This window comes from Panthera onca, chromosome B1, assembly GCF_046562875.1.
Source record: "Panthera onca isolate mPanOnc1 chromosome B1, mPanOnc1 haplotype 2, whole genome shotgun sequence".
NCBI lineage: Eukaryota > Metazoa > Chordata > Mammalia > Carnivora > Felidae > Panthera > Panthera onca.
The window spans coordinates 161334430-161361699 of NC_138342.1; the positions used below are offsets into that span (position 1 = coordinate 161334430).

Genomic DNA, 27270 nt, shown 5'->3' on the forward strand with positions numbered 1-27270 from the left:
CCAAGCAGGCTCTGAAGTCTCAGTGCTGAGTTGTGATGTGGGGCTCAAACCCATGAATCACGAGATCACGACCTGAGCCAAAGTTTTATGCTTAACAGACTGAGCCACCCAGGTGCACCTAATGTGTTCATTTAAAAAAAAAAAAAAAAAAGTATAAACAATCCCAAATGAAGATTCTTTCAGTTTAAACCTCTGAATGCATGTAAGACTAGAATGTTTGTGTCTTTCTCTCATATTGTCTCAATTTTTGCTATTGTAATTCATATCACTGAAACCTCGGTAATATTTTAACTATGTAACTCAAAGCTTTTTCCAGAATTAGGTAATTCCTTGGATTTTTTAATATTTATGAAGCTTTTCTAAAAGGGGGTGCTGGGTGGCTCAGTTGGTTAAGCATCCGACTCTTGATTTCAGCTCAGGTCATGATAGTTGTGAGATGGAGCCCTACATTGGGCTGTGCTCTGACAGCACAGAGCCTACTTGGGATTTTCTTTCTCTCCCTCTTTCTCTGCCACTCCCTCACTCACTCACTTGCTCTCAAAATAAACATTAGGGGCGCCTGGGTGGCTCAGTCGGTTGAGCGTCTGGCTTCGGCTCAGGTCATGATCTCATCGTTTGTGAGTTCGAGCCCCGCGTTGGGCTCTGTGGTGACCGCTCAGAGCCTGGAGTCTGCTTCAGATTCTGTGTCCGCCTCTCTCTCACCCATCCCTGCTTGTGCTCTCTCTCTTTCAAAAATGAATAAACATAAAAAAATTTTAATAAATAAACATTAAAAAAAGACAAAAAGTTTTTCTAAAAACCTTTAATCATTTAACTTCTTTTACTTTTGTATATATTTTTACGTACATGGTTTCCTTTTTTTTAAAAAAATTTTTAATTTAATTTTTAAATTTACATCCAAATTAGCATATAGTGCAGCAATGATTTCAGGAGTAGATTCCTTAGTGCCCGTTACCCATTTAGCCCATCTCCCTTCCCACAACATCTCCAGTAACCCTCTGTTCTCCATATTTAAGTCTCTTATGTTTTGTCCCCTCCCTGTTTTTATATTATTTTTGTTTCCCTTCCCTTATGTTCATCTGTTTTGTCTCTTAAAGTCCTCATATGAGTGAAGTCATATGATATTTGTCTTTCTCTGACTGACTAATCTCACTTAGCATAATACCCCCCAGTTCCATCCATGTAGTTGCAAATGGCAAGATTTCATTCTTTTTGATTGCCGAGAAATACTCCATTGTGTGTGTGTGTGTATACCACATATTCTTTATCCATTCATCCATCGATGGATATTTGGGCTCTTTCCATACTTTGGCTATTGTCAATAGTGCTGCTATAAACATGGGGGTGCAGGTGTCCCTTCGAAACAGCACACCTGTATCCCTTGGATAAATACCTAGTAGTGCAATTGCTGGGTCGTAGGGTAGTTCTATTTTCAGTTTTTTGGGGAACCTACTGCACCAGCTAGCGTTTCCATATGTACATGTTTTTCACTTAGGTTTGGCCTTGATTTATTCTGGATTGCTATTAAAATTGTAAAATTTCTTGGCCATAAATATCACTTCAAAATTTGCAAATATTAAAGGGCTTCTTTAATATCTGATAAAGACATTTTAATAATTAGATAAATTATATGTAACTTTATCCCTGTTTGACTATGTTCACAAAATTATATCACTCAGGATATTGCATTTTCTCTTTGTCTTAAGCAGTTGCTTGGGTCTTTAACCATATGGTTAAGCACAATCCAGGTTTTCTAAGCACAAATCAGATTTTATTGAATTCCATAAATGTTTACTGAAACTTGATCACCTTGCAGATATCATATTAGGCACTGTGATATATAAGTTCTGGATGGGACATAAAACTGTTACGTTGAGAGCTATATACACAGTAAGAGTAATATAAAGTCTGCTCTATTAAAGATTGAAACAGGAAAGGTTGAAGAAGAGAACCAATAAACCAGGAATTCATTGAAAATACCACTAATTGACAAGTCTAAGTACTTACTGTAATTTTTCTTCTAATACTATGAAGCAAGATGAAACCAGCTTTTGGCTCAACTACTGCCTAGAGTCTAGTTTTGGCTGTTCTGTTGAGATACAAGCTGGGTGTAGATTTTTGCCTTATTTTTGCTCATATTTTTCTTTTTGTAGGCCTAGATGGCCCTGTTGAAGTCCTATGCCTCTGCAAAATCGCATCTCAAATGGCAATTTACGATGTAATTCTCTAAGTGTGCTTTTTGGTTTCCACGGAGCTTTTTAGTCTGTGTGTGCCTCTTTGTTACTTAGTATGATTGATTAATTCATTCTTTGGGACTTCAAAAGAATTAAAAGATAGTGCGTATAGGTAGAGACTGGAGGTGAAGCTGAGAGGGAGGAGACATTGTATCCCAGGGAATAAGGCAATTTTTATTCAGGAAAGACCAGAAGTTGGAGTGGCCAAAGCATTGGGGGTTAAGAGAAAATAGGTGGCAGCCTGGGCTTGGAATTTAGAAATTTTTTCTACTGGAACATAAGTACTGCAACTATGGTTAAGAATCTCCTCCAACTCGTTGACTACATGAATGAATGAGTCGTCACTGTACTGAGAAGTTCGTGAACAAGAGAATGCTAACACATGAATTCTAGCCAAGGCCTGTTGAAGAACCAGATTGGAAGAAAAGTAGACACAGCCTGATTACACAGCGCATTTGGGCAGTAGGCATGGAAAAAAAAAAAAAAAATCACAGCAAGCTCTTTTCAGAGATACCAAAACTTATCCCTTTCTTGGAATGTCTTTCACACATCTGGCTAGTTTTGTTGTTGTTTTGTTTGTTTAGAAACCGACCTTTAGTAAATATGAGTGTGCGTGCGTGCATATAGTTTTAAATTCAGAAAGTACTGCACGTTTTTCAAAACATCTGGAAGTGTGTGATACAAAACAGCGTACAGTTCAATTAATGCGTTAGATCTGTTAGGTCTGTTAACACGAAGAGAAAGGTTTAGTGATGGACAGCGACTGCGACGCCGCAGGCGCGAAGAGACGTCCGGACAACCTCAGAGGAGCTGCAGGCTCTCTCTCGGGCCAGGCACGCGGGATTTAGGTCGGGAGCCAGGTGGGTGCGTGCTGCGGGCGACTAGCATTCGTGGCAGCGGCCTCGCGAGATCTTCGCCCCACGAATGCGCGCGTGTGAGCGGCCGCGGCGCCGACCCTAGAGCGCTCCCAACGGCCGCCGCCCCAGTCCACTGTCGGAGCCCCAAAGCCACACCATGTTCCTCCTAATGCTGCTGCTTGTTGGGCTCCGCGGCTTGCTGGCATCAGGACCTGGTAAGGCAGCGGAGACCCTGGTACACTGGGTCTGGGCAGAGGAAGGTGTTTCTTTTCCTTCTTTCAACGAGTTCCTGCTTCTGTCAAACGGTGGCCCAACTCGGTTCAGATCTGCCTTCTGGTTTCTTTTGGCCGGTCCGCCTGGAAACCCGGCCTTTAGGGGGCGTTCTGTTGGGATAGACAAGTGACTTCCGAGAGGGGAAGGTCATTTCAGTGAACTCAAGGACAAATCTCTTCCTCTCTGAACGTGGGTTGGGGGCAGCCTTTCCTGCAGGTGTGTCGTCCACCTCACAAAACTGCCCCAACACATCATGTACTCAGAAGCACCCTAGAATCTTCTTGAATTCCACTCAAAATCCAGACAAAAATAAAAACAAAAACCTGATTCTCCTCACGTACCATTTGTTCCAACATAGCTAATCCGGCATACCTATGACAATAATTTGTCCTGCTGTCAAAGAAAAAAAAAAAATTCTGTGTCAGCTGTGCTGACAGTGACAGAGGTCCATTATGGCAGGGTACAAAGAACGGTATAAAGAATCCACAAAATTTTAACATATGTTAGAGGTGGTTTAGATGCAAGCAAACATTTTAGGTATGTTCTTATTTTCCTCCCTTTTTTATACACTACTGTTCTGAATCTTGCCATCCCGTGTCAGTGCATAGAATGTACTGTTCATTAAACACTAACCTCCTCTTTCCCCTCTCCCTGCAGTCTTGGAAACCACCGTTCTACTTTGTGTCTCTGTGGATTTGACTATACCAGGTGCCTCATGTAACTGGAATTCTGGAGTATTTTTCTTCTTGTGATTGGTTTATTTCACATAACTCCCTCAACGTTCATCTGTGTTGTAGCATGTATCAGAATTTTCTTCTTTTTAAGGCCGAGTAGTATTCTGTTGTGTGGAATAAAAGTGGATAAATACGTATTTCATTTTGTTTATCTGTTTACCTGTAGATAGATATTTGGGTTGCAGCTCCTTGTGGGCTATTATGAACAATGCTGCCACGAACACATGTGTACTTGTACTTGTTTGAGTCTCTGTGTTCACTTCTTTTGCATGTATATTTCTAGAAGAGGAGTTGCTGCATCATATGGTACTCTATTTTTAATTTTTTGAGGAACTATCACATTGTTTTTCATGGTGGCTGCACAATTTTACATTCCTACTAGCAGAGTACAAGGGTTCCAAATTTCGACATTCTTGTCAACATGTTAGTTTATGTTTTTTTATGATGATAGTCTTCCTAGGGGATATGTCTCTATGGTATGAATTCCCCCACTGTTTAGTGATGTTGAGCATCTTTTCATGTGCTTGTTGACCATTTGTATATATTTGGAGAAATGAGTGTTCAGGTCCTTTGCCTGTTTTTAAAATTGGGTTATTTTTGTTGTCAAGCTGTAAGAGTTCTTCTTATATTCGGGACTAGACCTTTTTCAGACAAATGATTTACAAATATCTTCTCTCAGTAGGCTATCTTTACTTTTCTTGTGAGTGTCCTTTGATTCACAAAAGTTATTTATTTTGGTGAAATCTAATATATTTATGTTTTCTTTTGTTGTTCATGTTTATGATGACATACTTAAGAATCCATTGCCAAATCTAAAGTCATGAAGATTTACTCTTGTTTTCTCTTCTAAGAATTTTATTGTTTTATCTCTTAAATTTGGTTGTTGATCCATTTTAACTTAATTTTTATATATGCTGTGAGGTAGAGTTTCAGCTTCATTCTTTCTCATTCATTCTGGTTTCTCTGTTTATTCCTAATAATGCTTTTTTGCCCCATTAAAATCTATTTGTGCTGATGTTAACATAGCTACATCAACTTTCCTTTGGCTAGTATTTTCTGTAAATATATATTTTCCATCCTTTTATGTGGCAGTTCTTTAGTGTTCACTGAGTATCTATCTTTTGCCCATATTTCTTGGCCTTTTAACATTCAGACTGGGTCATTTTAACTATCTCGTGCTCATGAGGTTGAGAAGAAATGAGGTGAGTAATTTTTGGATCAAGGCAATTAAGAGTTGATATCCTTCCATCTCTCTTTTCTGATGCCACAGTAACCTGAGAAGCCATGAGCTGAGTTTATGGTGTCACCAGTTGGAGAGAGCCTGGATCTCTGAGTCACTACTTTAATGAGAGCTCCTGGTGATCCTTACCAAACTTTACATGAAAAACAAATAAGCTTTTAGTGTGTTAACATTTCAATGTTTTATTTATTACCATTCCATAGCCTGGTCAGGCTAAGATGACCAATATAGAGATTGGAACTGTGAAGTGGTGTGCTGCCATAATAAACTTAAAATCGATGTCTTTGAGCTTCTGGGTAGTGAATGATGGGTAATGGATAGTAGATGACAAAAAATTGAAACTAACTGGAAAAATGGAGATCTATGTTAGGAAGTTACAAAATGTTTCATAGTATATTTCATAAAGTTATAGTAAACTGTATGACTGTGTTTTACCGAAGTTAGATAACGGTATGTTGTTTTTTTGCAGTTGGAGGTCAGTTTCATTACCCAAGTTTGGCAAAGTGTTAAGAGAAGGATATAATCTCAGGAAACAATTGGCCAGTTTGTAAAAAGAAATGATAGGGAATAAATCCAGAAATTCAAGGTCTTTCAGGATTTAAAAAAGTGATTCCAGATTCCAAATGGTAAGAAATGGAATTTAGAAAGGTTTGAGCACCAGAGTGTCAGTAAAAACTCCCACATAGAGAAAATTACTCAGGGAAGAGCTCTAATTAAGGGTATGGACATATATTTTTCCAGATAGAGTCAAGGTTGCCATCATTTAGTTGAAAGAGAGAAAGAGAGAGAGATGAGAGGGGAGGGAGGGAGAAATAGGAGTTAGGCAGAGAAATTATAGAATGAGGGAAAGTATTTGCAAATCATTTGTCTGAAAGGGGCCAAGTATCCAGAATATAAAAGGCAAAGAAATAAAGCAGATTTGAAAATTATGACTTAAAAAAATTTTTTTTTAACGTTTATTTATTTTTGAGACAGAGAGAGACAGCATGAACGGGGGAGGGGCAGAGAGAGAGGGAGACACAGAATCGGAAGCAGGCTGCAGGCTCTGAGCCATCAGCCCAGAGCCCGACGCGGGGCTCGAACTCCCGGATCGTGAGATCGTGACCTGAGCTGCAGTTGGACGCTTAACTGACTGAGCCACCCAGGCGCCCCGAAAATTATGACTTTAAAAAGTTTTGTATGTGTGTTACTTATACAGAAAGCAACTAGATGAGAAACTACTAAGGTTTTGAGCGTAGTATATTAGCAAAGGAACCTCAAACTTAGATTAAAAAATATTTTTACTTTTAAGAATTAAAACAGCCCTTGGGCCCTGAAACTTCCAGATGCAGATAGTAAACTGAAAAAGCCATACAGCTGTCCAGGAAGGATATTTGTATTTAAGTCTGTTTATGATATTTTATACTTTCTATATATCATGCTTTTTATTTGATACCATTTAAAAAAATCTCATTTCCAGCCTTATGTGTTTTGTATTTCTAATTTTAATGTAAAAAAGTCCGAACTAAGACTGTTACTTTTTCCAAAAAAGACAATGACAATAGACATTTATTTATGTTTGTGATTAATTTATATATATATATATTTGGTTGCTTCACACTTGGGGCATAAACATTTATAATTTTTAGCCCTTCTTGATGGATAGACCCCTTAATTATGATATAATGACCTTCTTCATCTCTTGTTTTAAAATCTTGGTTTTAAAATCTAGTTTGTCTCATATAAGTATGGCTACTCTGGCTTTCTTTTGCCATCCATTAGCACAATAGATGGTTCTCTGCAGGTGTGTTTAGGTCTAAAATAAGTCTCTTGTAGGCAGCATATAAATGGGTCTTTTTTTTAAAAATCCATTTTGATACCCTATGTCTTTTTTTGTTTTTAGTGTTTATTTTTGAGAGAGAGAGACAGAGCGTGAGCAGGGGAGGGAAAGAGAGAGAGGGAGACACAGAATCCAAAGCAGGCTTCAGGCTTTGAGCTGTTAGCACAGAGTCTGATGCGGGGCTCAAACCCATGAACCATGAGATCATGACCTAAGTTGGATGCCCAACCGACTAAGCCACCCAGGTGCCCCATACCCTATGTCTTTTGATTGGGGCATTTAGTACATTTACATTCAGAGTGATTATTGAAAGATATGGATTTAGTGTCATTGTATTATCTGCAGGTTTCATACTTGTGGTGAAGTCTCTGGTCCTTTGTAGTCTTTGCTGCTTTCTACTCAGAGTGCCCCCTTAGGATCTCCTGCAGGGCTAGTTTAGTGATCATAACTCCTTAGTTTTTGTTTGTCTGGGAAAGCCTTTATCTCTCCTTCTATTCTGAACAATAGCTTTGCTGGATAAAGGATTCTTGGCTGTATATTTTTCCTATTCAGCACATTGAATGTTTCCTTCCACTCCCTTCTGGCCTGCCAAGTTTTAGTGGACAGTTCTACTACTACACTTATCTGTCTACCCTTGTTGGTTAAGGCCATTTGTCCCCAGCTGCTTTCAGAATTCTCTCTTTACTTTTGTATTTTGCCAGTTTCATTATGATATGTCATGCTGTTGACCTGTTTCTGTCGATTTTGAAGGGAGCTGTCTGTGCCTCCTGGACTTGGATGCCTATTTCCTTCCCCAGATTAGGGAAGTTCTCAGCTATAATTTGTTCAAATAAACCTTCTTTCCCTCTCTCTTCTTCTTCTGGAACTCCTATGATATGGATATTATTTCATTTCATTGAATCACTTAGGTCTCTATTTCTCCCCACATGGCCTAGTAATTTCCTTTCCCTCTTTTTTCAGATCATTTTCCATAATTTTATTTTCTGTTTCACCCCTTCTCTCCTCTGCTTCTTCCATCCTCGCTGTCACTGCATCTAGTTTATTTTGCATCTCATTTATAGCATTTCTTAATTCATCGTGAACTATTTCTTGCATCTTTGATCTCTGTAGCAATAGATTGCTGTCTTATGTGCTTTTTTCAAGCCCAGATATTAGTCTAATGACTGTTATTCTAAATTCTTGTTCTGATATATTGTTTATGTCTGTTTTGAGCAACTCTCGGGCTGTCCTTTCCTCCTGGAATTTCTTTTGAGGAGAATTCTTCTGTTTCATAATTTTGGCTAGGTTTCTTTTATATGTTTTAATAGCTTTTTATGTGTTCTGAACCTGTGAAAGCTACTGTATTAAAAAGGGGCCATACACTCTCCAGGGCCTGGCACTTCAGGCAGTATTTTTGGAGTATGTTGCATGCGCTCTGCTGTTGCATATTTGGCTGCTCTATCCCACTGGTCTGTCTTTACAAAGCTTTTCCTTACTCATAGTGGTGGATTGTTTAAACCTTCCACCAGGTGTGCTTTGATTTGCTCATTGAAGTAATCCTGGAAAAAAGGAAAGGGCAGGGGACCTGATCCCATAGTAAGAGAAAAATGAAAGGGGTGAAAAAAAAGACCACACAGAGAATCAAAGAAACTATAAGACTTAATCAAGAAAGAGAGAAAGGAAAATAAAGAAGGAGCTATAGAAAAGGTGTAAAAAGAATAGAGTAAAAATGCCTGATTAAACAGACAAAGCAGATTTTCTGGCCAAAAATCAAATCAGAAACTATGAGCCTGATTCCAAAGGAAAAAAGAAGAGGGTAGGAAGAAAAAGAAAAGAGAGGAGAAGGAAAGAAAAGTAAAGAGAGAGAGAGAGAGAGAGAGAGAGAGAGAGAGAGAGAGAGAGAAAAGAGCAACAGATTAACATACAAAACTGCAGTACAGTTGTCTGTTGGTACCTGGGACCAGTGGCTGTGCTGGTCTAGAGAAGAGGCTGTCTGGTTTGATCAGTGTTGGTCTCACTCCAATAGATAGGCAGTTACCAGGCATGGAGGGGCGGGGTTTGGTGTAAGCAGGTCCAAGCCTCCACTGGGGGCAGCTGTCCCCTTCCCCGAAGCCTCACCATGTTGGTGAGGGAGAGGAAAAATGGCGACATCCAGTCTCTCCCCAGACCCTGTGTCTCAAACCACGCTGTTCAGCCAGCTCTCACAGAGTAGCACTAGTGGCTGGTTTGTCCTGCCCCACAGTTCTCCGGTGCATTCTGGGGTGCTTGGCTGGGATTCAAAACCTGAGGTCTTAAAGGAGTGGGCATGTCCCAGACCTTGTTCTGGGACTTGCCACTCAGGGGCAAGCCACTCTGAGGGCTTGCCACTCAGCCCTGCTGATAAGGTAGACGCCTGCAGGGTCGTTTTTCCTTGGGGGGCAATATTCCCTCTTCCCACAGTACTCAAGGGAGGGGACTGTTCTCTCCCAGTGAGCCCCTGAGATCACTACTGCTCCCCAGGCCGGCTTCCCTCCCCACCGGAAGTGTGCACATGTCTTCCAGTTTGGAGAAAGGAGTGCTTTTGAAAACTCTGATCTTCAGCTCCTATGGCTGTTTGCAAAGCAGAGAGTGGCACTCTTTGTATTTCTTGTTCACCAGTCCTGATCTGCAGAGGTTTTTCTCTTGTCCTAACACAATACCACAGTCCACACCTTCTTTTTCCCTTTTGTCTCTCCATAGAAGGGGATCCCTCCCCTCTGTGCCCACTCTGTTTTATGTCCCCCAAATCACATACACACAGCTCAGTCCTGCCAAGCTATCTCCCTCCACATGTGGAGATTTTTCTGTAACTCTGCGGATAGATTTCCTGGGTGTTCCAAGTATTCTGACCTCAATACAGCTGTACTTTTCTGCCATTTTAACTCCTCCAACAATGAGAATAGAAAGTTGTCAGACACCACTCTCATCTTCTTACATATTATTGTTATTTAGTATTTAGTGCCACTTTTATTATTTTCCTAGTCATTATCTCTATTACTATTTGTTTCCTCAGTCAGGTTTGCTTAGATTTATCCACTGTTTACTGCTTTCTTTGCTTACCTTGTTTCTAGCACTTCTTCCTTTCTTAGATTTTTCATAAAAATTTTGAGTGACAAAATGTCTGTTCACTTGAAAATATCCTTATATCTCCCTCACTCTTGAATGGCAATTTAGCTTGATATGGAATTTCAGACTGACAGTTATTTTTCCAATAACACTTTGAGGATACTTTACTATTTGGCCTCTACCGTTATTATTTTATTTTTAATTATGGAAATTTCAAATAAATGCAGAAGTAGAAGAGTATAAAAAACCCAGCTTCAACAATTATAAATTCCTAGCCAATTCTTTTTATGTTCCTCTGCTTTTCTGTTCTCATATTATTTGGAACAAGTTATAGACATATCATTTCATCTCTAAATATTTCAGTATGTATTGCTAATTGACAAAAAATATACTTTTGAAATATAATCTCATAGTATCATGATCACACCTTAAAAATTAACAAAAATTTCTTAGATCATCCAAATTCCAATCTGTTCAAATTTTATTTTTTTTAAGAATACTATTTTTTGTCTTCTTGATAATCAGTCTGACACGTGTGAATTGATATCTCATTGTAGTTTTGATTTGCATTTCCCTGACGATTAATGATGTTGAACATCTTTTCATGGGCCTGTTTGCCATCTGTATGTCTTCCTTGGAGTAATGTATATTTAAATTCTCTGTCCATTTCTTTTCTTTTCTTTTTTTTTGTAAATTAAAAAAAATGTTTATTTGAGAGAGAAAGAGCATGAGTGGGGGAGAGAGAGGAGCAGAGAGAGAGGGAGACACTGAATCTGAAACAGACTCCAGGCTCTGAGCTGTCAGCAGAGAGCCTGATGTGGGGTTCGAACACATGAACTGTGAGATCATGACCTGAGCTGAAGTCGGATGCTTAACAACTGAGCCACCCAGGTGCCCCTTTGCCTGTTTCTTAATTGTGTTGCTTGTTTGTTTGTTTGTTTGTTTTTTAGATATTAACTTGTGTAAGTTCTTTATATATTTTGAATATTAACCCCTTATCAGATGTATGATTTGCAAATATCTACTTTCATTCAGTAGGTTGCCTTTTAATTTCATTGATGATTTCCTTTGTTGCATAAAATTTTTTGTAGTTCGATGTAATCCCATTTATTTATTTTTGGGATTTTTTGCCCTTGTACAAGGAGACTGATCTAAAAAAGTATTACTAAGACCCATGTCAAAGAGCTTACTGCCTATTTTTTCTTATAGGGAGTTTAATGGTTTCAGATTATATTTGTATGTATCGTTTATATTTGTATATAGTTTGAGATGGTGGTCCAATTTCATTCCAGAATTCTAGAATAATTGTCTCTTAGATGATGTATTAATTTTTTTATTGTTGCTGTAACAGTTTACCACAAATTTAGTGGCTTAAATAATACAAATTTATTATCTTACAATTTTGTAAAGATGGGTCTCGTTGGGCTAAAATCAGGGAGTTGAAAGTGCTGTGTTTCTTCTATAGGCTATAGTAGTCTGCTTCCTTTTGCCTTTTCCAGATTCTAATGGCTGTTTGCATTATTTGGCTAGGCCCTCTACCTTGCATCTTCAAAGCTAGGAATATTGGGCTGAGTTATTTTCACACTACCATCTCTCTGGTTTTCTCTTCTACCCGCATTCATCTTCTTTTAAGGACCATTGTGATTAAATTAATACCACATGGATAATCCAGGATAAATTCCCTATTTTAAGGTCAGTTTATTGGCAACCTTAATATACTTTGCTTTGTAATCTAACATATTCACAGGTTCTGGGGATTAGAGTATGGACATCTTTGAGAGGAATTATTATTCCCCTTACCAAAGATAGTGAGATGTTAGAGTCTAGGAAGAAGTAGAACTAGAAATGATTCAAGAACCTGAGGCAGTATGGATGGTGAAAGTACATTGTTCTCACTGTTAAGCAGACTTGCTCCTGGAAAGTTTCTGCTTATTGGGAGAGAGAAAACACCTTTTTCTATCAGGGGTTACTTGCAGGTGCAAATGCCTGTGTTGCTTTGCTTCAGTAAAGAGACTATATTTGGAACAATATTTTTTACTATAAACAATATTTGTTATATCACCTGATTAAACTTAAGACAATTCTTTGTCTTTCTCTATTGCTTATAATCTGCACAGATCAAACAAACAAAATAGGAAAAAAATAGGAATCACTGCTCTTGTGTATTTCAATTCTTTTCAGGGTTGGGCTACCTTCTGGATTTAGAAAAACTTTTGGTTTAATGTTTTGGTGATGGTGCATTATGATATTCACAGACTTCCTACCATGATAGTTCTCATTCTATGGGTCAGGAAGGCAAGATGGTGATTACATAAGATATTGATTATATCTATTTCCACATACTCTTCTGTAATTGGTCAGATTATGATAGGATAAATGTGTAGTCCCACGAGTAAACTCACAGATTTGAACCTAAATTTCATGTATCACCAGTCCTCTTATAAGCATATGTCTTTTCCTGAAGTGAACCAGTTATATTTTAGGTCCTCAAAAATAAGTATTAGCTTAGAGCAAGTGTTTAATATTCCATAGAAGGTCTGAGTAGTTGGGTTTTGATTTTGTGGATCCAGTCTGAAGATTTTCTTTAGTTGGTTGCTTTATTCTATTTACATTTATTGATAAAACTGAGATTTTTGATCTTACAACTTCTGAGATCTTGATCTTGTCATACTTTTCTGATTTCATACTTTTGTTTTGGTAAAGTATTTCATTGTAAAAATCTGGCTTTTGGTTTATTTTGTAGGTGCCTTTGTGTATGTTTTCTCTTCTCTTAATTTGGAATATTTATAATGTTTTACATAATGGATTAAAATTTTTATTTAGGCAGTAATAGTGATTCCTCACTGTACGTAATTAGAAAAATTAATATCTTAGTACTTCTTCCCACTTTTGGCTCTCCCCTTTATTACATGACTGTGGTTATTTTAAATCTTAGTTATTATACACTGTTATACCATTAAACAGTATGTTTCTACTTCTATAACTTGATTTTAAACTTTAAGTCACATTTTTGGGGGGCCACATTGCAATAAATGTAAGGAAATCAGGATGCACTTATGGTATTCCTCTTCTGCTACACTGCCTGACATTATTATATATGTTATGTCTATATCATCATGGTTTAATAACATTTGTACCCTATTGGATAACTAAGACTTCCACAGTTTTATTAGCCTTATTCTGTATTTAAGTTTGTTTAATATCCACAACTAACCTTTAACTCTGTTGGTACCTTTGTTGGAAGAAGTTTCTCTGCCTTTGGTGACAGGTGGAGGTGAGCTATTTTCCTTGAGTTTTGCTTATAATACCTGTCTTTTGCCTCTATATTTGAATAACAGTTTTGTTGGGGATGAAATACAAGGGTCTACACTTTTTCCTGAAGATTTTCTAAAAACATAGTTCTTCATATGTGTAGAAGCTTACGGGAATAGCCATATGCTTAATGCTGTGAAACCACACTGTGTATAATCAGTCTTTTCAAGTATCATCATATTTCATTATAGTTTCTCACATATGCATAGAAGCATATGGGAATAGTCGTATGCCTAACACTGTGAAACCACACTCTGTAGATTCAGTTTTCAAGTATCATCATATTTCATTAAAGTTTCTAACATACACATAAAAGCATATGGGAATAGTCGTATGCTTACCTCATTGAAAATGCACTGTATATAAACCATTGTTCAAGTAACATCTTTTTCATTGATTTATATGTGTTTGTAAATGCATCTGTAAAAGCATGTAGGAATAGACCTATTCTATGGCATGTTTCAAGTGACACCTTTTTCATTAAGATATAAGTGTTTGTAAACATATGTTAGAAGCATATGGGAAGAGCCTTGTGTATATCTTATTGAAACTACACTGAGTATAAACCATCAGTTCAAGTAACATCTTCTCTAGTTAATATAAACCTGCTAGCCCCCAACACCCTAACCCTAACCCCTAACTCCAACTTAATCCCCAACCCCTAACCCTAAACCTTAATCCTCATCCTCATCCTAACCCTAACACTAACCCCAAAGCCCTAACTCCAAATTGAGCCCTATGGAGAGTTCTCTAAACAGCAGGATACCAGGAACATGCCCTCACCCTGGCCCTAACCTTAAGCCTGACCCTAACACTGGCCATAAACCCTAACCCTAATCCTATATCTGAGAAGAAAAAAGAAGTAGTATGTATATATACAATGGAATATTACTCAGACATTAAAAAAGTATGAAATCTTGCCATTAGCAATGACATGGATAGAGTTAGAGAGTAATATGCTGAGAATAGAAAGATGAATACCATGTGATTTACCACGGTAAGAGAAAAATGAATACCATGTGATTTCACTCCTATGTGGAATTTCAGAAACAAAACAAATGAGCAAAGGGGAAAATAAAATAAAAGGGGAAAAGTCCAAGAAATGGACTGTTAGTCATAGAGAACAAACTAATGGTTACAGGAGGGGAGGTGGGTGAGGGCATGGGTTAAATAGGTAATAAGGATCAAGGAGTACACTTGTGATGAGCATAGGGTGTTGTATGGAAGTGTTGAATCACTCTTTGTACGCCTGAAACTAATATTGCCATGTGTGATAACTAACTGGAATTTAAATAAACACTTAAAAAAAAATAAAGACATTGTTCTTCAGTTTTTAAATTTTGAATACTGTTATAAAAATTGTCAAGCCAGCCTGCTTTTCTCCCTTATGCCCAATATGATTTTGTTTTTCTTTTTGTTCATAGGCCAATAGGATTCTTTCTTTATCTTAGACACCCAATAACTTTAGTAGAATATTTCTCAATTTTAATTGTTATCAGTTATTCCTGAATTCTGTGTACTTTTCAGTGTATTGTTTCAAATCTTTTATTTAAGGAAAGTTTGCTTGAAGTATATCTTTGACCTTTTTTTTGGTCTGTTTGTTTGTTTTCTCCAGTAACAGCAAATTTTGCCTAAGTTTAACTATGCCCTGTCTCCACCCCCTAGTCCTTTTTTTTTTTTTTTTGATCTTTTATAACTACTCTGTTTTTAAATTAAGCATTTTCAAGATTTTTATAGGAGTACATAAGGATGACTCATATGTGCATTTTAGTGAATTCTACAAAAGAACCTGAACAAATAGTCAGGTATAAGACACAATTATTAACTATCTTTTTTCTTTCTTCAGGTTCTCAAAATCCATTTTTACAAATTATAGTTCCAGAGAAAATCCAAGAAAATACAAGTGATAATTTGGAACTAGAAAATGTAAGAGATATTTTTCACAATATTATATGATTTGTTAAATTCTTATTTATAGCAATTAAATGTGTCAACCCCATTATAGAATGAATCTAAGTATACACTATTACTACTTATATGGAATTTTAAGTTTGATAGTGAAAGCAAATATATAGATGGGAATCTTCTGTTTTGTCTAACATTTGTCATTTCCTTATGGTAAAAATTTTAAAAGTTCTAATAAAGAAAATAATGTAGAAGAATTAGGGTCTTATCTGAGTAATATTTACATGATTCAGATGAAGAGAATAATTTTCACCAAAATGGTTAAGAGAATCTCTTTTAAAAATTTTTTGATTTTAAGTATAGTTGACACATGTTACATTAGTTTCAGGTATACAACATAGCGATTCAACATCTCTATACATTATGCTATGATCACAAGTGTAACTATCATCTTTCACCATACAACACTATTATAATATCATTGACTGTATTCTCTGTGCTGTACCTTTTATTTTCATGACTTACTCATTCCATATAAACAAAAGCCTGTATCTTCCGTTCCCCTTCAGGCATTTTGTCCATCCCTTCAACCCCCTTCCCTCTGGCAACCATCAGAGGTAGTTCTTTGTTTTTGCAGGTCTGATTCTCCTTTTTATTTGTTTATTCATTTGTTTTGTTTTTTAGATTCCTCATATGAGTGAAATCATATGATCTTTGTCTTTCTCAGTCTGATTTATTTCACTTAGCATAATGCCCTCAAGGTCCATCATGTTTTTACAAAAAGCAAGATTTCATCCTTATTTATTGTTGTGTAATATTCCATTGTGTGTGTGTGTGTGTGTGTGTGTGTGTGTGTGTGTGTGTGTGTATACCACATTTTCTTTACCTGTTCATTTATCAAAGGACACTTAAATAGCTTCCATATCTTGGCTATTGTAAAGTGCTACAGTAAATAGGGTACATACATCTTTTTGAATTCGGGGTATTCTATTCTGTTCTGTTCTATTCTATTCTATTCTATTCTTTCTTTGACTTTCTCTAACTGACTTACTTCACTTAGCTTTATACTTTCTAGATCTATTCATGTTGTTGCAAATGGCAAGATTTCATTCCTTGTTTATGGCTGAGTAATGTTCTGTTGTGTATACATATTACATCTTCTTTATCCATTCATCTATTGATGGGCCCTTGGGTTCATTCTATATTAAATAATGCTGCAATAATAATAATAATAATATGCATAGGGGTGCATATATCTTGTCATATTTGTGTTTTTATAGTCTTTTGGTAATTACCCAGTAGTGAAATTACTGTTTAATATGGTCATTCTAGTCCTTTTTTTTTTTTAAATCTGATGATGTATTTTGATGTCAGTTTTTAAAATTTTTTTTTTAATGTTTATTTATTTTTGAGACAGAGAGAGACAGAGCATGAATGGGGGAGGGTCAGAGAGAGAGAGGGAGACACAGAATCTGAAACAGGCTCCAGGCTCTGCGCTGTCAGCATAGAGCCTGACACGGGGCTTGAACTCACAGACCGCGAGATCACGACCTGAGCCAAAGTCGGATGCTCAACCAACTGGGCCACTCAGGCACCCCTGATGTCAGTTTTTTAAAATGTTTATTTATTTTTGAGAGGGGGGGGGGGGACAGAGTGTGAGTGGGAGGGGCAGAGAGAGAGGGAGACACAGAATCTGAAGCAGGGTCCAGGCTGTGAGCTGTCAGCACAGAGCCTGACACAGGGCTCAAACCCACAAACCATGAGATCATGATCTGAGCTGAAGTTGGATATGTAACTGACTGAGCCACCCAGGTGCCCCTGGTTGTTTCAGTCTTAATTTTTTGGAAGAGCCTCCAAACTGTTTTCCATAGTGGTTGTACAGTTTGTATCCCCACCAGCAGTGTACAAGGTTCCTTTTTTCTACCTTCTTGCCAACACTTGTTGTTTCTTGTGTTTTTTATTTTAGCTGTTCTGACTGATGTGAGGTGACATCCCATTGTGTCTTCGATTTGCACTTTCCTGATGATGAATGATGTTGAGCATCTTTTCATGTGACTGTTGTTCATCTGCATGTCTTCTTTGGAGAAATGTCTGTTCATGTTTACTGCCCATTTAAAAAAATTTAATTAATTTTTAAAATTTACATTAAGTTAGTTAGCATATAGTGCAACAATGATTTCAGGAGTAGATTCCTTAATGCCCCCTACCCATTTAACCCATCCCCCCTCCCACAACCCCTCCAGCAACCCTCTGTTTGTTCTCCATATTTAAGAGTCTCTTATGTTTTTGTCCCCCTCCCTGTTTTTATATTATTTTTGCTTCCCTTCCTTTATACTCCTCTGTTTTGTATCGTAAAGTCCTCGTATGAGTGAAGTCATATGATTTGTCTTTCTCTAATTTCGCTTAGCATAATACCCTCTAGTTCCATCCACGTAGTTGTGAATGGCAAATTTTCATTCTTTTTGAATATAGTTCCAGTAGTTTAATTTTGCTTTTGTTTCCCTTGCCAGAGGAGACATATCTAAAAAAAAAAAAATGTTTCTACAGCTGATTTCAAAGAGATTAGTGCCTATAAATATAGGCACTTCCAGAAGTGCCTATATTTATAAACTTCTTCCAGAAGTTTTATGACTTCAAGTCTCACTTAGGTCTTGAATCCATTTTGAGTTTATTTTTGTGTCTAGTGTAAGATAGTGGTCCAGTCCCATTCTTTTGCATATAATTGTCCAGTTTTCACAACACCATTTGTTGAAGAGGCTGTCTTTTCTGCATTGCATGTGCTTTTCTGCTTTGTTGAAGATTAGTTGACCATATAGTTGTGGGTCAATTTCTGGGTTTTCTATTCTGTTCCTGTTATCTATGTGTCTGTTTTTGTGCCAGTATCATACTGTCTTGATGACTCCAGCTTTGCTTTTCTTTTGCAGGATTGCTTTGGCTATTCAGGGTCTTTTGTGGTTCCATACAAATTTTAGGATTGTTTGTTCTAGATCTGTGAAAAATGCTGGTGGTATTTTGATAGGGGTTACATTAAAAATGTGGAATGCGTTGGGTAGTATAGACATTTTAACAATATTTGCTCTCCCAATCCATGAACATTGAACATTTTTCCATTTCTTTGTGTCTTCTTCAGTGTGCTTCATAAGTGTTCTATAGTTTTCAGAGTATGGATCTTTCACATCTTTGGTTAGGTTTATTCCTAGGTACCTAATTGTTTTTTGGTGCAGTTGTAAATGGGATCGATTCCTTGATTTCTCTTTCTGCTGCTTCATTATTGGTGTATAGAAATGCAACCAATTTCTGTACATTGATTTTATATCCTGAGACTTTGCTGAATTCATGTATTAGGTCTAGCAATTTTTTGGTGTTTTTGTTTTGGATTTTCTACATAGAGTATCACATTCTCTGCAAATAGTGAAAGTTTGACTTTTTTCCTTGCCAATTTGGATGCCTTTTATTTCTTTTTGTTGTCTGATTGCTGAGGCTAAGGCTTCCAGTACTATGTTAAATAGTAATGGTGCGAATGGACATCCCTATCTAATTCCTGACCATTTAATTAAAGTTCTGTTTTTCTCCATTGAGGATGATATTAGCTGTGGGTCTTTCATATATGGCTTTCATGATGTTGAGGTATGTTCTGTGTATCCCTACTTTGTTGAGGGTTTTTTTTTTTAAATCAAGAATGGATGCTGTGTTTTGTCAAAGGCTTTTTATATGTCTATTGAGAGGACCATATGGTTTTATCCTTTCTTTTATTTATGTGGTGTATGTTGATTAATTTGCAATTGAATCACAGTTGCAGCCCAGGAATAAATAAATCCTACTTGATCATGGTGAATAATTCTTTTAATGTACTGTTGAATTTGATTTGATAGTATCTTGGTGAGAATTTTTCCATCCATGTTCAGCAGGGATATTGGCCTGATATTCTTATTTTTAGTAGGTTCTTTGTCTGGTTTTGGAATCGAGGTAATGCTAACCTCCTAGAATGAGTTTGGAAGATTTCCTTCCATTTGTATTTTTGAAACAGTTTGAGAAGAATAGGTATTAACTCTTCTTTAAATGTCTGGTAGAATTCCTTTGGGAAGCCATCTGGCCCTGGACTTTTGTTTGTTGGGAGATTTTTGATTTCTGATTCATTTTCTTTGCTGGTTATGGGTCTGTTCAAATTTCCTGTTTCTTCGGGTTTCAATTTTGGTAGTTTGTATGTTTCTAGGAATTTGTCTATTTCTTCCAGATTGCTCAATTTTTGGCATATAATTTTTCATAACATTCTTTTATTATTGTTTGTATTTTTGTAGTGTTTGTTGTGATCTCTCCTCTTTCATTCATTATTTTATTTATTTGGGTACTTTCTCTTTTCTTTTTGATAAATCTGGCTAGAAGTTTATCAGTTTTATTCTTCAAAGAACCAGTTCTTGTTTTGTTGATCTGTTCTACTGTTTGTTTGTTTCTATGGTGTTTATTTCTCGAGTCTTTATTATTTCCCATCTTCTACTGGCTTTGTCTTTAGTTGCTGTTCCTTTTCTAGCTGCTTTAGATGTAAGGTTAGGTTGGGTATTTGAGACATTTCTTGCTTCTTGAGGTATGCCTGTATTGCAATATACTTACCTTGTAGGACCGCCTTTTGCATCCCAGTGGTTCTGGTCTGTCATGTTTTCATTTTCATTGGGTTCCATATATTTTTAAATTTCTTCTTTAATTTCATGGTTAGCCCATTCATTCTTTAGTAGAATGTTCTTTAAACTCCATATACTTGTGGTCTTTCCAAATTTTTTCTTGTGGCTGATCTTATAGTGTTGGCGTCTGAAAATATGCATGGTATGATCTCAATATTTTTATACTTGTTGAGTCCTGATATGTGACCTAGTATGTGATATACTCTGGAGAATATTCCATGTGCACTTTAAAAATGTGTATACTGCTCTAGAATGATATGTTCTGAATATAACTATTAAGTCCATCTGGTCCAGTGTGTCATTCAAAGTCATTGTTTCTTTGTTGAGTTTTGGTTAGATGATCTATTGTTGTAAGTGGCATGTTAAAGTCCCCTACTCTTATTGTATTATTTTCAGTGAATTTCTTTATGTTTGTTATTAATTGATTATTATATTTGCATACATGCAAGTTGGGAGGCATAAATGTTTACAGTTGTTGCATATTCTTGTTGGATAGACCCCTTAATTATGATATAGTGCCCTTCTTCATCCCTTGTTGCAGCCTGGTTTAAAATCTACTTTGTCAGATATAAGTATTTTTACTCTGGCTTTCTTTTGACATCCATTAGCATGATAGATGGTTCTCCATCCTGTCAGTTTCAATCTGCAAGTCTCTTTAGGTCTAAAATGATTTATGCTCTTATAGACAGCATATAGATGGGTCTTTCCTGTTTATCCATTCTGATACCCTGTATATTTTGATTCAGACATTTAGTCCACTTACATTCAGAGTGACTATTGAAAAATATGAATTTATTGCCATTGTGTTACCTGTTAAGTTGTTTCTTACAGTTGTTTCTGATGTTCTCTGTTTCTTTCTAGTCTTTGTTGCTTTTGATTTCTTTCCCACTCAAAGAGTCCCCTATAATATTTCTTATAGGGCTAGTTTAGTGGTCATGAACTCTTAGGTTTTATTTGTCTGGGGAACTCTTTATCTTTCTTTCTGTTCTGAATGACAGCCTTTTTGGATAAAGCATTCTTGGCTACATATTTATTTTTTCCATTCAGCACATTGAATATATTATGCCACTCACTTCTAGCCTGCAAAGTTTCTGTGGAGAGATCTGCTGTGAACCCGATTTTGATTTGTCTTCCCTTGTAAGTTAAGGATTTTTTTCTCTTGCTGCTTTCAGGATTATTTCCTTTCCTGTGTATAGTCTAAATTTTACTGCAGTATGTATTGGTGTTGTCTATGGCTTTTGTTGATTTTGATGGGCATTCTCTGTGCCTCTTTTATTTCAATGTCTGTTTCCTTTTCCAAATTAAGGAAGTTTTCAGTTATAATTTGCTCAAATAAACCTTCTGCCCCCTTTCCCCTCTCTTCTTCTGAGACTCCTATTATATGAATGTTATTATGCTCAGGAAGTTGTTGAGTTCCCTAAGTCTACATTCATGATCCAATATTTTTCTTTCCCTCTTCCTTTCAGCTTTATTATTTTCCATAATTTTATCTTCTGTGTCACTTATTCATTCCTCTGCTTCTTCCATCCTTGTTGCCAATACATCTAGTCAGTTTTGCATCTCAGTTATATAATTTTTTATTTTGGCTTGATTAGTTTTTAGGGCTTTTATCTCTGTGGTAAAGGTCTCTCTGGTTTCTTCTATGCTTTTCTCAAGCCCAGCTATTCTCCTTATGATTGTTGTTTTAAATTCTGGTTCAAGCATATTACTTCCATCTGTTTTGATTAGATCCCTGGCCATGACCTCCTCCAGTTCTTTCTTTTGGGATAAATTCTGCCTCCTTGGCATTTTGCCTAGACCTCTGTCAACTGTATGTTAGGAAACCCTGTTATATTGCTGCTCCTGATAATAATGACTGTATTAAGTAGAGGTCATATACTGTCCAGGGCCTGGCCCTTCAAGAAGTTGTTTTGGTGTATGCTTTGTGCACTCTGCTGTTGTGATTTGGCTACCCTTTCTCTCAGATCAGTCCTCTGGAGAGTTTCTCCTTGCTTGCAGTGTGGATTGTTTGGATCTTGTCCAGTGTGTGGCACATTGTAAGTAGGTATATTTTAACTGCTTGTTAGAAAAGGCTAGATTCTATTTCCCCTAGAGATGAAGCTTTGCTGCACTCTATGATCAGTGGAATTGGTGTGGCTGGGGAGTTTGTGCTGGTCTTCTGGTGGAGTGGCCTACTGCACTGGTCCTCAGCATCACTTGCCCTAGTAAAGATGCACCTGCAGGGCACAGTGGGGTGGGACTTTGTGTAAATGGCTTGAGCCTCCACTTGGGATACTGTGTTGCTCACTGAAGTCTGCCCATGCTAATGTGGGGGTGGTGTGGGGTGGAAATGTTATATTGTTCTCTCATCCTTGGAGAGAGGAGTTTGCACTCCGTTTTTAACAGCTGCTGTTCAGGAAGCCCTCATAGAAGAGCGAACAATCTCCCCTCTTTCTCTCTCCTTCTATTCTGAATATTGTGTCCCGGGCTTCTATCAGAACCCTGCCTTCACCCTTCTGTTTCTGAGCCATCTGTCTGCCTGATAGATCAGTGTTCCTGTGTTTTATCTCAAGTGCTCAGCTAGGTTTCAAAACTCTAAATTTTAGGAATCCTGTGCAGCAGTCTAGACCCACTCTGATCCTCTGGGGGAAGATCTTATCACACTGTGGCTGGTGCTGGTTTGTCCTGGAAAAGCAGTCCCATAACCACACGGGGTTAGGAGTTTATGGTAAAGCACAGCCAAAGCTAACTGGCTTCCAGTTAGCTGCCTTCAATTGGTGCCTCTGCAGCTATGTATGCTAGTTAATGGGGCTGCTCAGTGGCCTTCTCTTTTGTCCCTTGAGAGGCAGTGCCATGTCTCTCAAATGCACTCCAAGAAGTGGAACTCTTTCTCCTATGCAACCCAGGGGATCCTCAGACCATGCTGTCCACTCCTGGGCCTCTGTCCTCTTTCCCCACAGGAGCACCCCAAGCCACCAGGTATGATCCCAGCGATGGTGTGGACTTCTAAAACTTTAGACTTTGAGCTCCACTTCTTGTAAAAACTTGAAATAATCAGCTCTTGTCCTTTTCCTAGTCAATGTCTTTGGAGAAGAGTTTTTCTTTTACAGTCCCCTGCCTGCTGCTTACTCTCCTTTTCTGTCTTGTCTCTCTTTCTCCTTTGTTCATGATCAAGGCTCCCTCTCCTCCACAGCACAATTCTTTTCTCCCCCTAATCAGTTCTCCACAGCTTCCACCTTCCATGATGTGGCTGTTTTTCTCCCTCTGAGATATGCAGTTTGTTCTCTCAGTCTTCCTATCGATTTCTTGGATGTTAGGAATTATTTGTTATGTATTTGGCTATGTTACAAGGAGGAGGCAAGCATAGAGTGCCCCTAATACTCCACCATCTTAACTCTTCCCCTTCAAAATAATTATTGATAGGTATGTAATTATTGTAATTTGTTACTTGTTTTATAGTTTTTTTTGTAGTTCTTCTCTGTTCTGTTCTTCTCTTGCACTCTCTTCTCTTTTTGATGGCTGTTTTTAGTGAAATGCTTGGATCTCTTTCTCTTTATTTTTTGCATATATATTACAGGTTTTTGATTTGTCCTGTCCATTAGGTTCATATATAACATCCTGTGTTTATATCTGTTCTGTATTAAGTTGATGGTCACTTAAGTTTGAACATGTTATGAATGCATTGATTTTTCATTCCTTTCCCTCACATTTTAGGTATATGATGTCATACTTTACATATTTTTATTTTGTGAATCTTTTGACTGATTTACTGCTTTAATCTACCTATTGGTTTTATAAGTGATTGATCTTCTACTTTTATTATGTTTATATGTACCTGTGAGTTTTTTTCTTTTCCTTACCCTTACTTATGGTCTTTCTTTTCCAGTGAAAGTATCTCCTTTAACATTTCTTTTAAAGCTGTTTTAGTGGTGATTAATTCCTTTAACATCTGTTCATTTGGGAAACTCTTTATCTCTCCTTCTATTCTGAATATCCTTTCTGGATAGAATATTTTTGGCTGCCAATTTTTTTCCTTTCAACTTTGAATATATCATGCCAATCCCTTTTGATCTGGAAAGTCTCTTCTGATAAATCAGCTGGTAGCCTTATGGGGTTTGTTTTGTATATAACTGTTTTCTTTTCTCTTACTGCTTTTAAAATTCTCTATTATTTCTTTGTGCTGTTTTAATTATTATTTGGCATGGACCCCTTTGGGTTGATTTTGTTGGGGGCACTCTGTGCCTCCTGGATCTGGATTTCTGTTTCCTTCCCCAGATTAGTGAAGTTTTCATTTATTATTCTTTTGAATAAATTTTCTTCCCTCTTCTCTCTCTCCTCCTTCTGGATTCTTATAATGTTCATGTTACTACATTTATTGGTATTGCTGAGATTTCTTAACCTATTCTCATTTTTATTGTTCTTTTACTTTTTGCTCTTTAGTTACTTTCCATTACTTTGTCATCCAGCTCACTGGTTTGTTCTTCTCCTTCTTCTAGTCTAAGATTTATTCCCTTTAGTGTATTTTAGTTTCTGTTATTGAGGTCTTTATCCCAGATTGGTTCTTTTAATATTTTCTGTCCCAGATCTTCTTAAATCCAGTGAGTGTCTTTATGACCATTACTCTGAATTCTCTATCATGCATATTGCTCATTTCCATTTCATTTAGCTCTTTTTCTGTGGTTTTGTTTTGTTTCATTTTATTTTTTTCATTTGGGACATGTTCTGCTATCTTCTAATTTTGTCTAACTCTCTGTGTCTGTTTCTATGTGTTAGGAATGTCAGCTGTGTCTACTGCTCTTGAAAATAGTGGCTTTATGAAGAAGAGATCCTGTAGTGCCCTGAAGTATAATGTCCCCTATTTACCAGATCCTGGTGTTTCAGGAATGTTATCTATATGTGTTGCATGTGCCCTAATGTTGTGGTTGAGATGTGTTTACCTTTAGTCCAGTTGTCTATAATGGCTCTCTTTGCCATTCGTGTGCAGTGTTTGCTCCCTGTGTTGTTAAGGAGCCAGTCTGGGACTGCATTGGACTTGAATAGAGTCAGAGCATATGTTTGCCAGAACTACAGTCAGCCTACTGCAGAGCACTCTCCCTGTGTTGTCCCCTGAGAAGCTTTCATTGATGGGCAGGACCTGCAGTCAGACCAGATGTCTACCCCCAGTCTGACTTTGGGGTTACAGTGATCCCAAGCTATCATGCTCTCTCTGTGCTGCCCTTTGTGAATTTTTTGTGGGTGGGCAGGGCTGGCAGTCACAGACCCTGGGAGGCTTATCTTTTTCTATATTCTGATATTTGTGTCTTTTTGGTTTTTAAATGCTTTAAGGTTTTTTTTGGTTTTTTGCTTTTTTTTTGTTTTTTTTTTCAGTGATGCTCAAACTCTTGCTTTTTACATGTTCTCTTTGGCTGGATTAAATCTCATCACTCAGGTGCAGCAACTTACTGATATTACAACTTACTGTTTGTTATTTATGTTTTAACTTGGGAATGGTAGTGATAGAGTCAAAAACAATACCAAATTTCAAGAATTTTTTATTTGGAAAAAATAGAAAACAGACAATACATTTTAAGAAAACAGTTAAAATAAATATCTTTTGTGCCTAATGGAATAAGCTTCACTGTTACAGGATACCTTATTATCCCAATGATGTCCCCTAAATAGATATTACAGCATAACACATAGTCTCTAATTTCAGAAGACCTTAAACTTCAGTTAAATATAGATTTCTAATCCTATATAAATCCTTAGGTTGGACTTAGTTTTGTGGAAATAGTAAGAATGGATTATATAATAAGTATATGTTATAATTTTTGATATATTGTTGCAGATTTTAAATCATATCTATCACAGACATTTTAATTAAGACATTTTAGGGATTGTTTGGAGGAATGCGTTGATGTAAAATTTTTGTTTTGCTTGTATCACATTGATCAGCTTAGTTTTCTGGGTTCTCTAGGAATGGATATCATATATTATTACAATAGACCAGAAGCTATACACTATACATCTTAAGCAAAGGTAATTTTTTATTCTTTAGTTTTGTATTTCATTTTATTGATATGAATTTATTTACTTATAATAAAAATAGTGTTAAAAATAATTAATGTAGTTGTTATTAAACCTTTTAGTTGTCTCAGATGAGCAGATGCTCTCCTGTGAATTAATTAAATTTTTGTTCCTAATGCCTTAAGTAGTCTTTTGTGAATAGTGGGGAGGAACAGAAAAAAATAGGGACTCACCTCCTGAAGATTAATTTATATGATCTTATGTTGTTGGCAGACCCAGAAGGACCTATATAATCAGGGCAGGCTATTGCAATAAGAAGTAAGTCTGTAACTGATTGTATCAGTTAGAGTTTGATGAGGGAGGCAGGCCTACCAATAGGGATATGGAATAAGGAATTTAATATGGAAATTAGATTATATGCTTGTGCAAGCTGGTGTATAGTTTATGGAAAATAGTACTACTTATGTACCATCCTTTAGGGAGTTGAGAAAATAATTGAAATAACTTTCTGTGGGGTTTAATTCTTTCATGGAAAACAAGTTGAGAAAAATTGACTTGGAATTAATTTGTGACCTTCATTAGGATAGTTTCAGTTAAATTTTGGTTATAGAACTAGACTACATAGTATGAGGGAGAGATGAATTGTGAGAAATGTAAAATAGTAAGTGTAAATAACTTTTTCAAAAATGTTTGGCAGAAAAAGAAGAAAGAGGCTCAGATGAATGCTTTTTAAGAAACAAGAAACATAGTTTTTTTTTTGCCTGAAGGGAAGTTTCTTAGAGACAGGTGTATAAACAAATGATTCCTTATGTAAAATGCTGAAGAATAGCATTGAGTCAAAGAACAGTTAACCTACTCCTTTAGACAGAACGGAAGAATATGATAAATGACAACTCAAAGATCTTCTCAGGTATATAAGAGGGAAAGTGAAAGAACTCAAATTGCATTTGAACATCTTATCAGGACTATAAACAGTGGTAAGCATTATAGGAACTGGAGTTTAGGAGATGGATAGAGCATGTGTGTATTGTTTGGGAAGTTATTTGCATAATGATTATGACAGCATAATGACAATTAGAAAGTTCTTGCAAATAACTTATATGAGAAATAATGAAAAGCAGAGCTATGTCTGTAGAGGTAGGGCTTTTTTTTTTTTCTGAGATATACTGAGG

The 27270-nt window shown here is 36.8% G+C and overlaps 1 protein-coding gene across 6 annotated transcripts in view; it reads left to right on the plus strand.

Annotated features, from left to right (window-relative positions):
* The first annotated feature begins 3078 nt into the window (after positions 1–3078).
* Positions 3079–27270, plus strand: part of ADAM32 (ADAM metallopeptidase domain 32) — a 174394-nt gene continuing 150202 nt past the window's right edge. For 2 of the 6 annotated variants that reach the window (XM_078445534.2, XM_060653507.3), the window contains exons 1-3: positions 3079–3306; positions 15379–15458; positions 26049–26110. In XM_078445534.2, coding sequence (XP_078301660.1) covers positions 3249–3306; positions 15379–15458; positions 26049–26110 — 200 coding nt within the window. In that variant the 5' untranslated portion in view covers positions 3079–3248. The remainder of the gene's footprint in view (positions 3307–15378; positions 15459–26048; positions 26111–27270) is intronic. The other 4 variants (XR_009615993.3, XM_060653505.3, XM_060653504.3 and 1 more) reach the window with 4 other exon arrangements.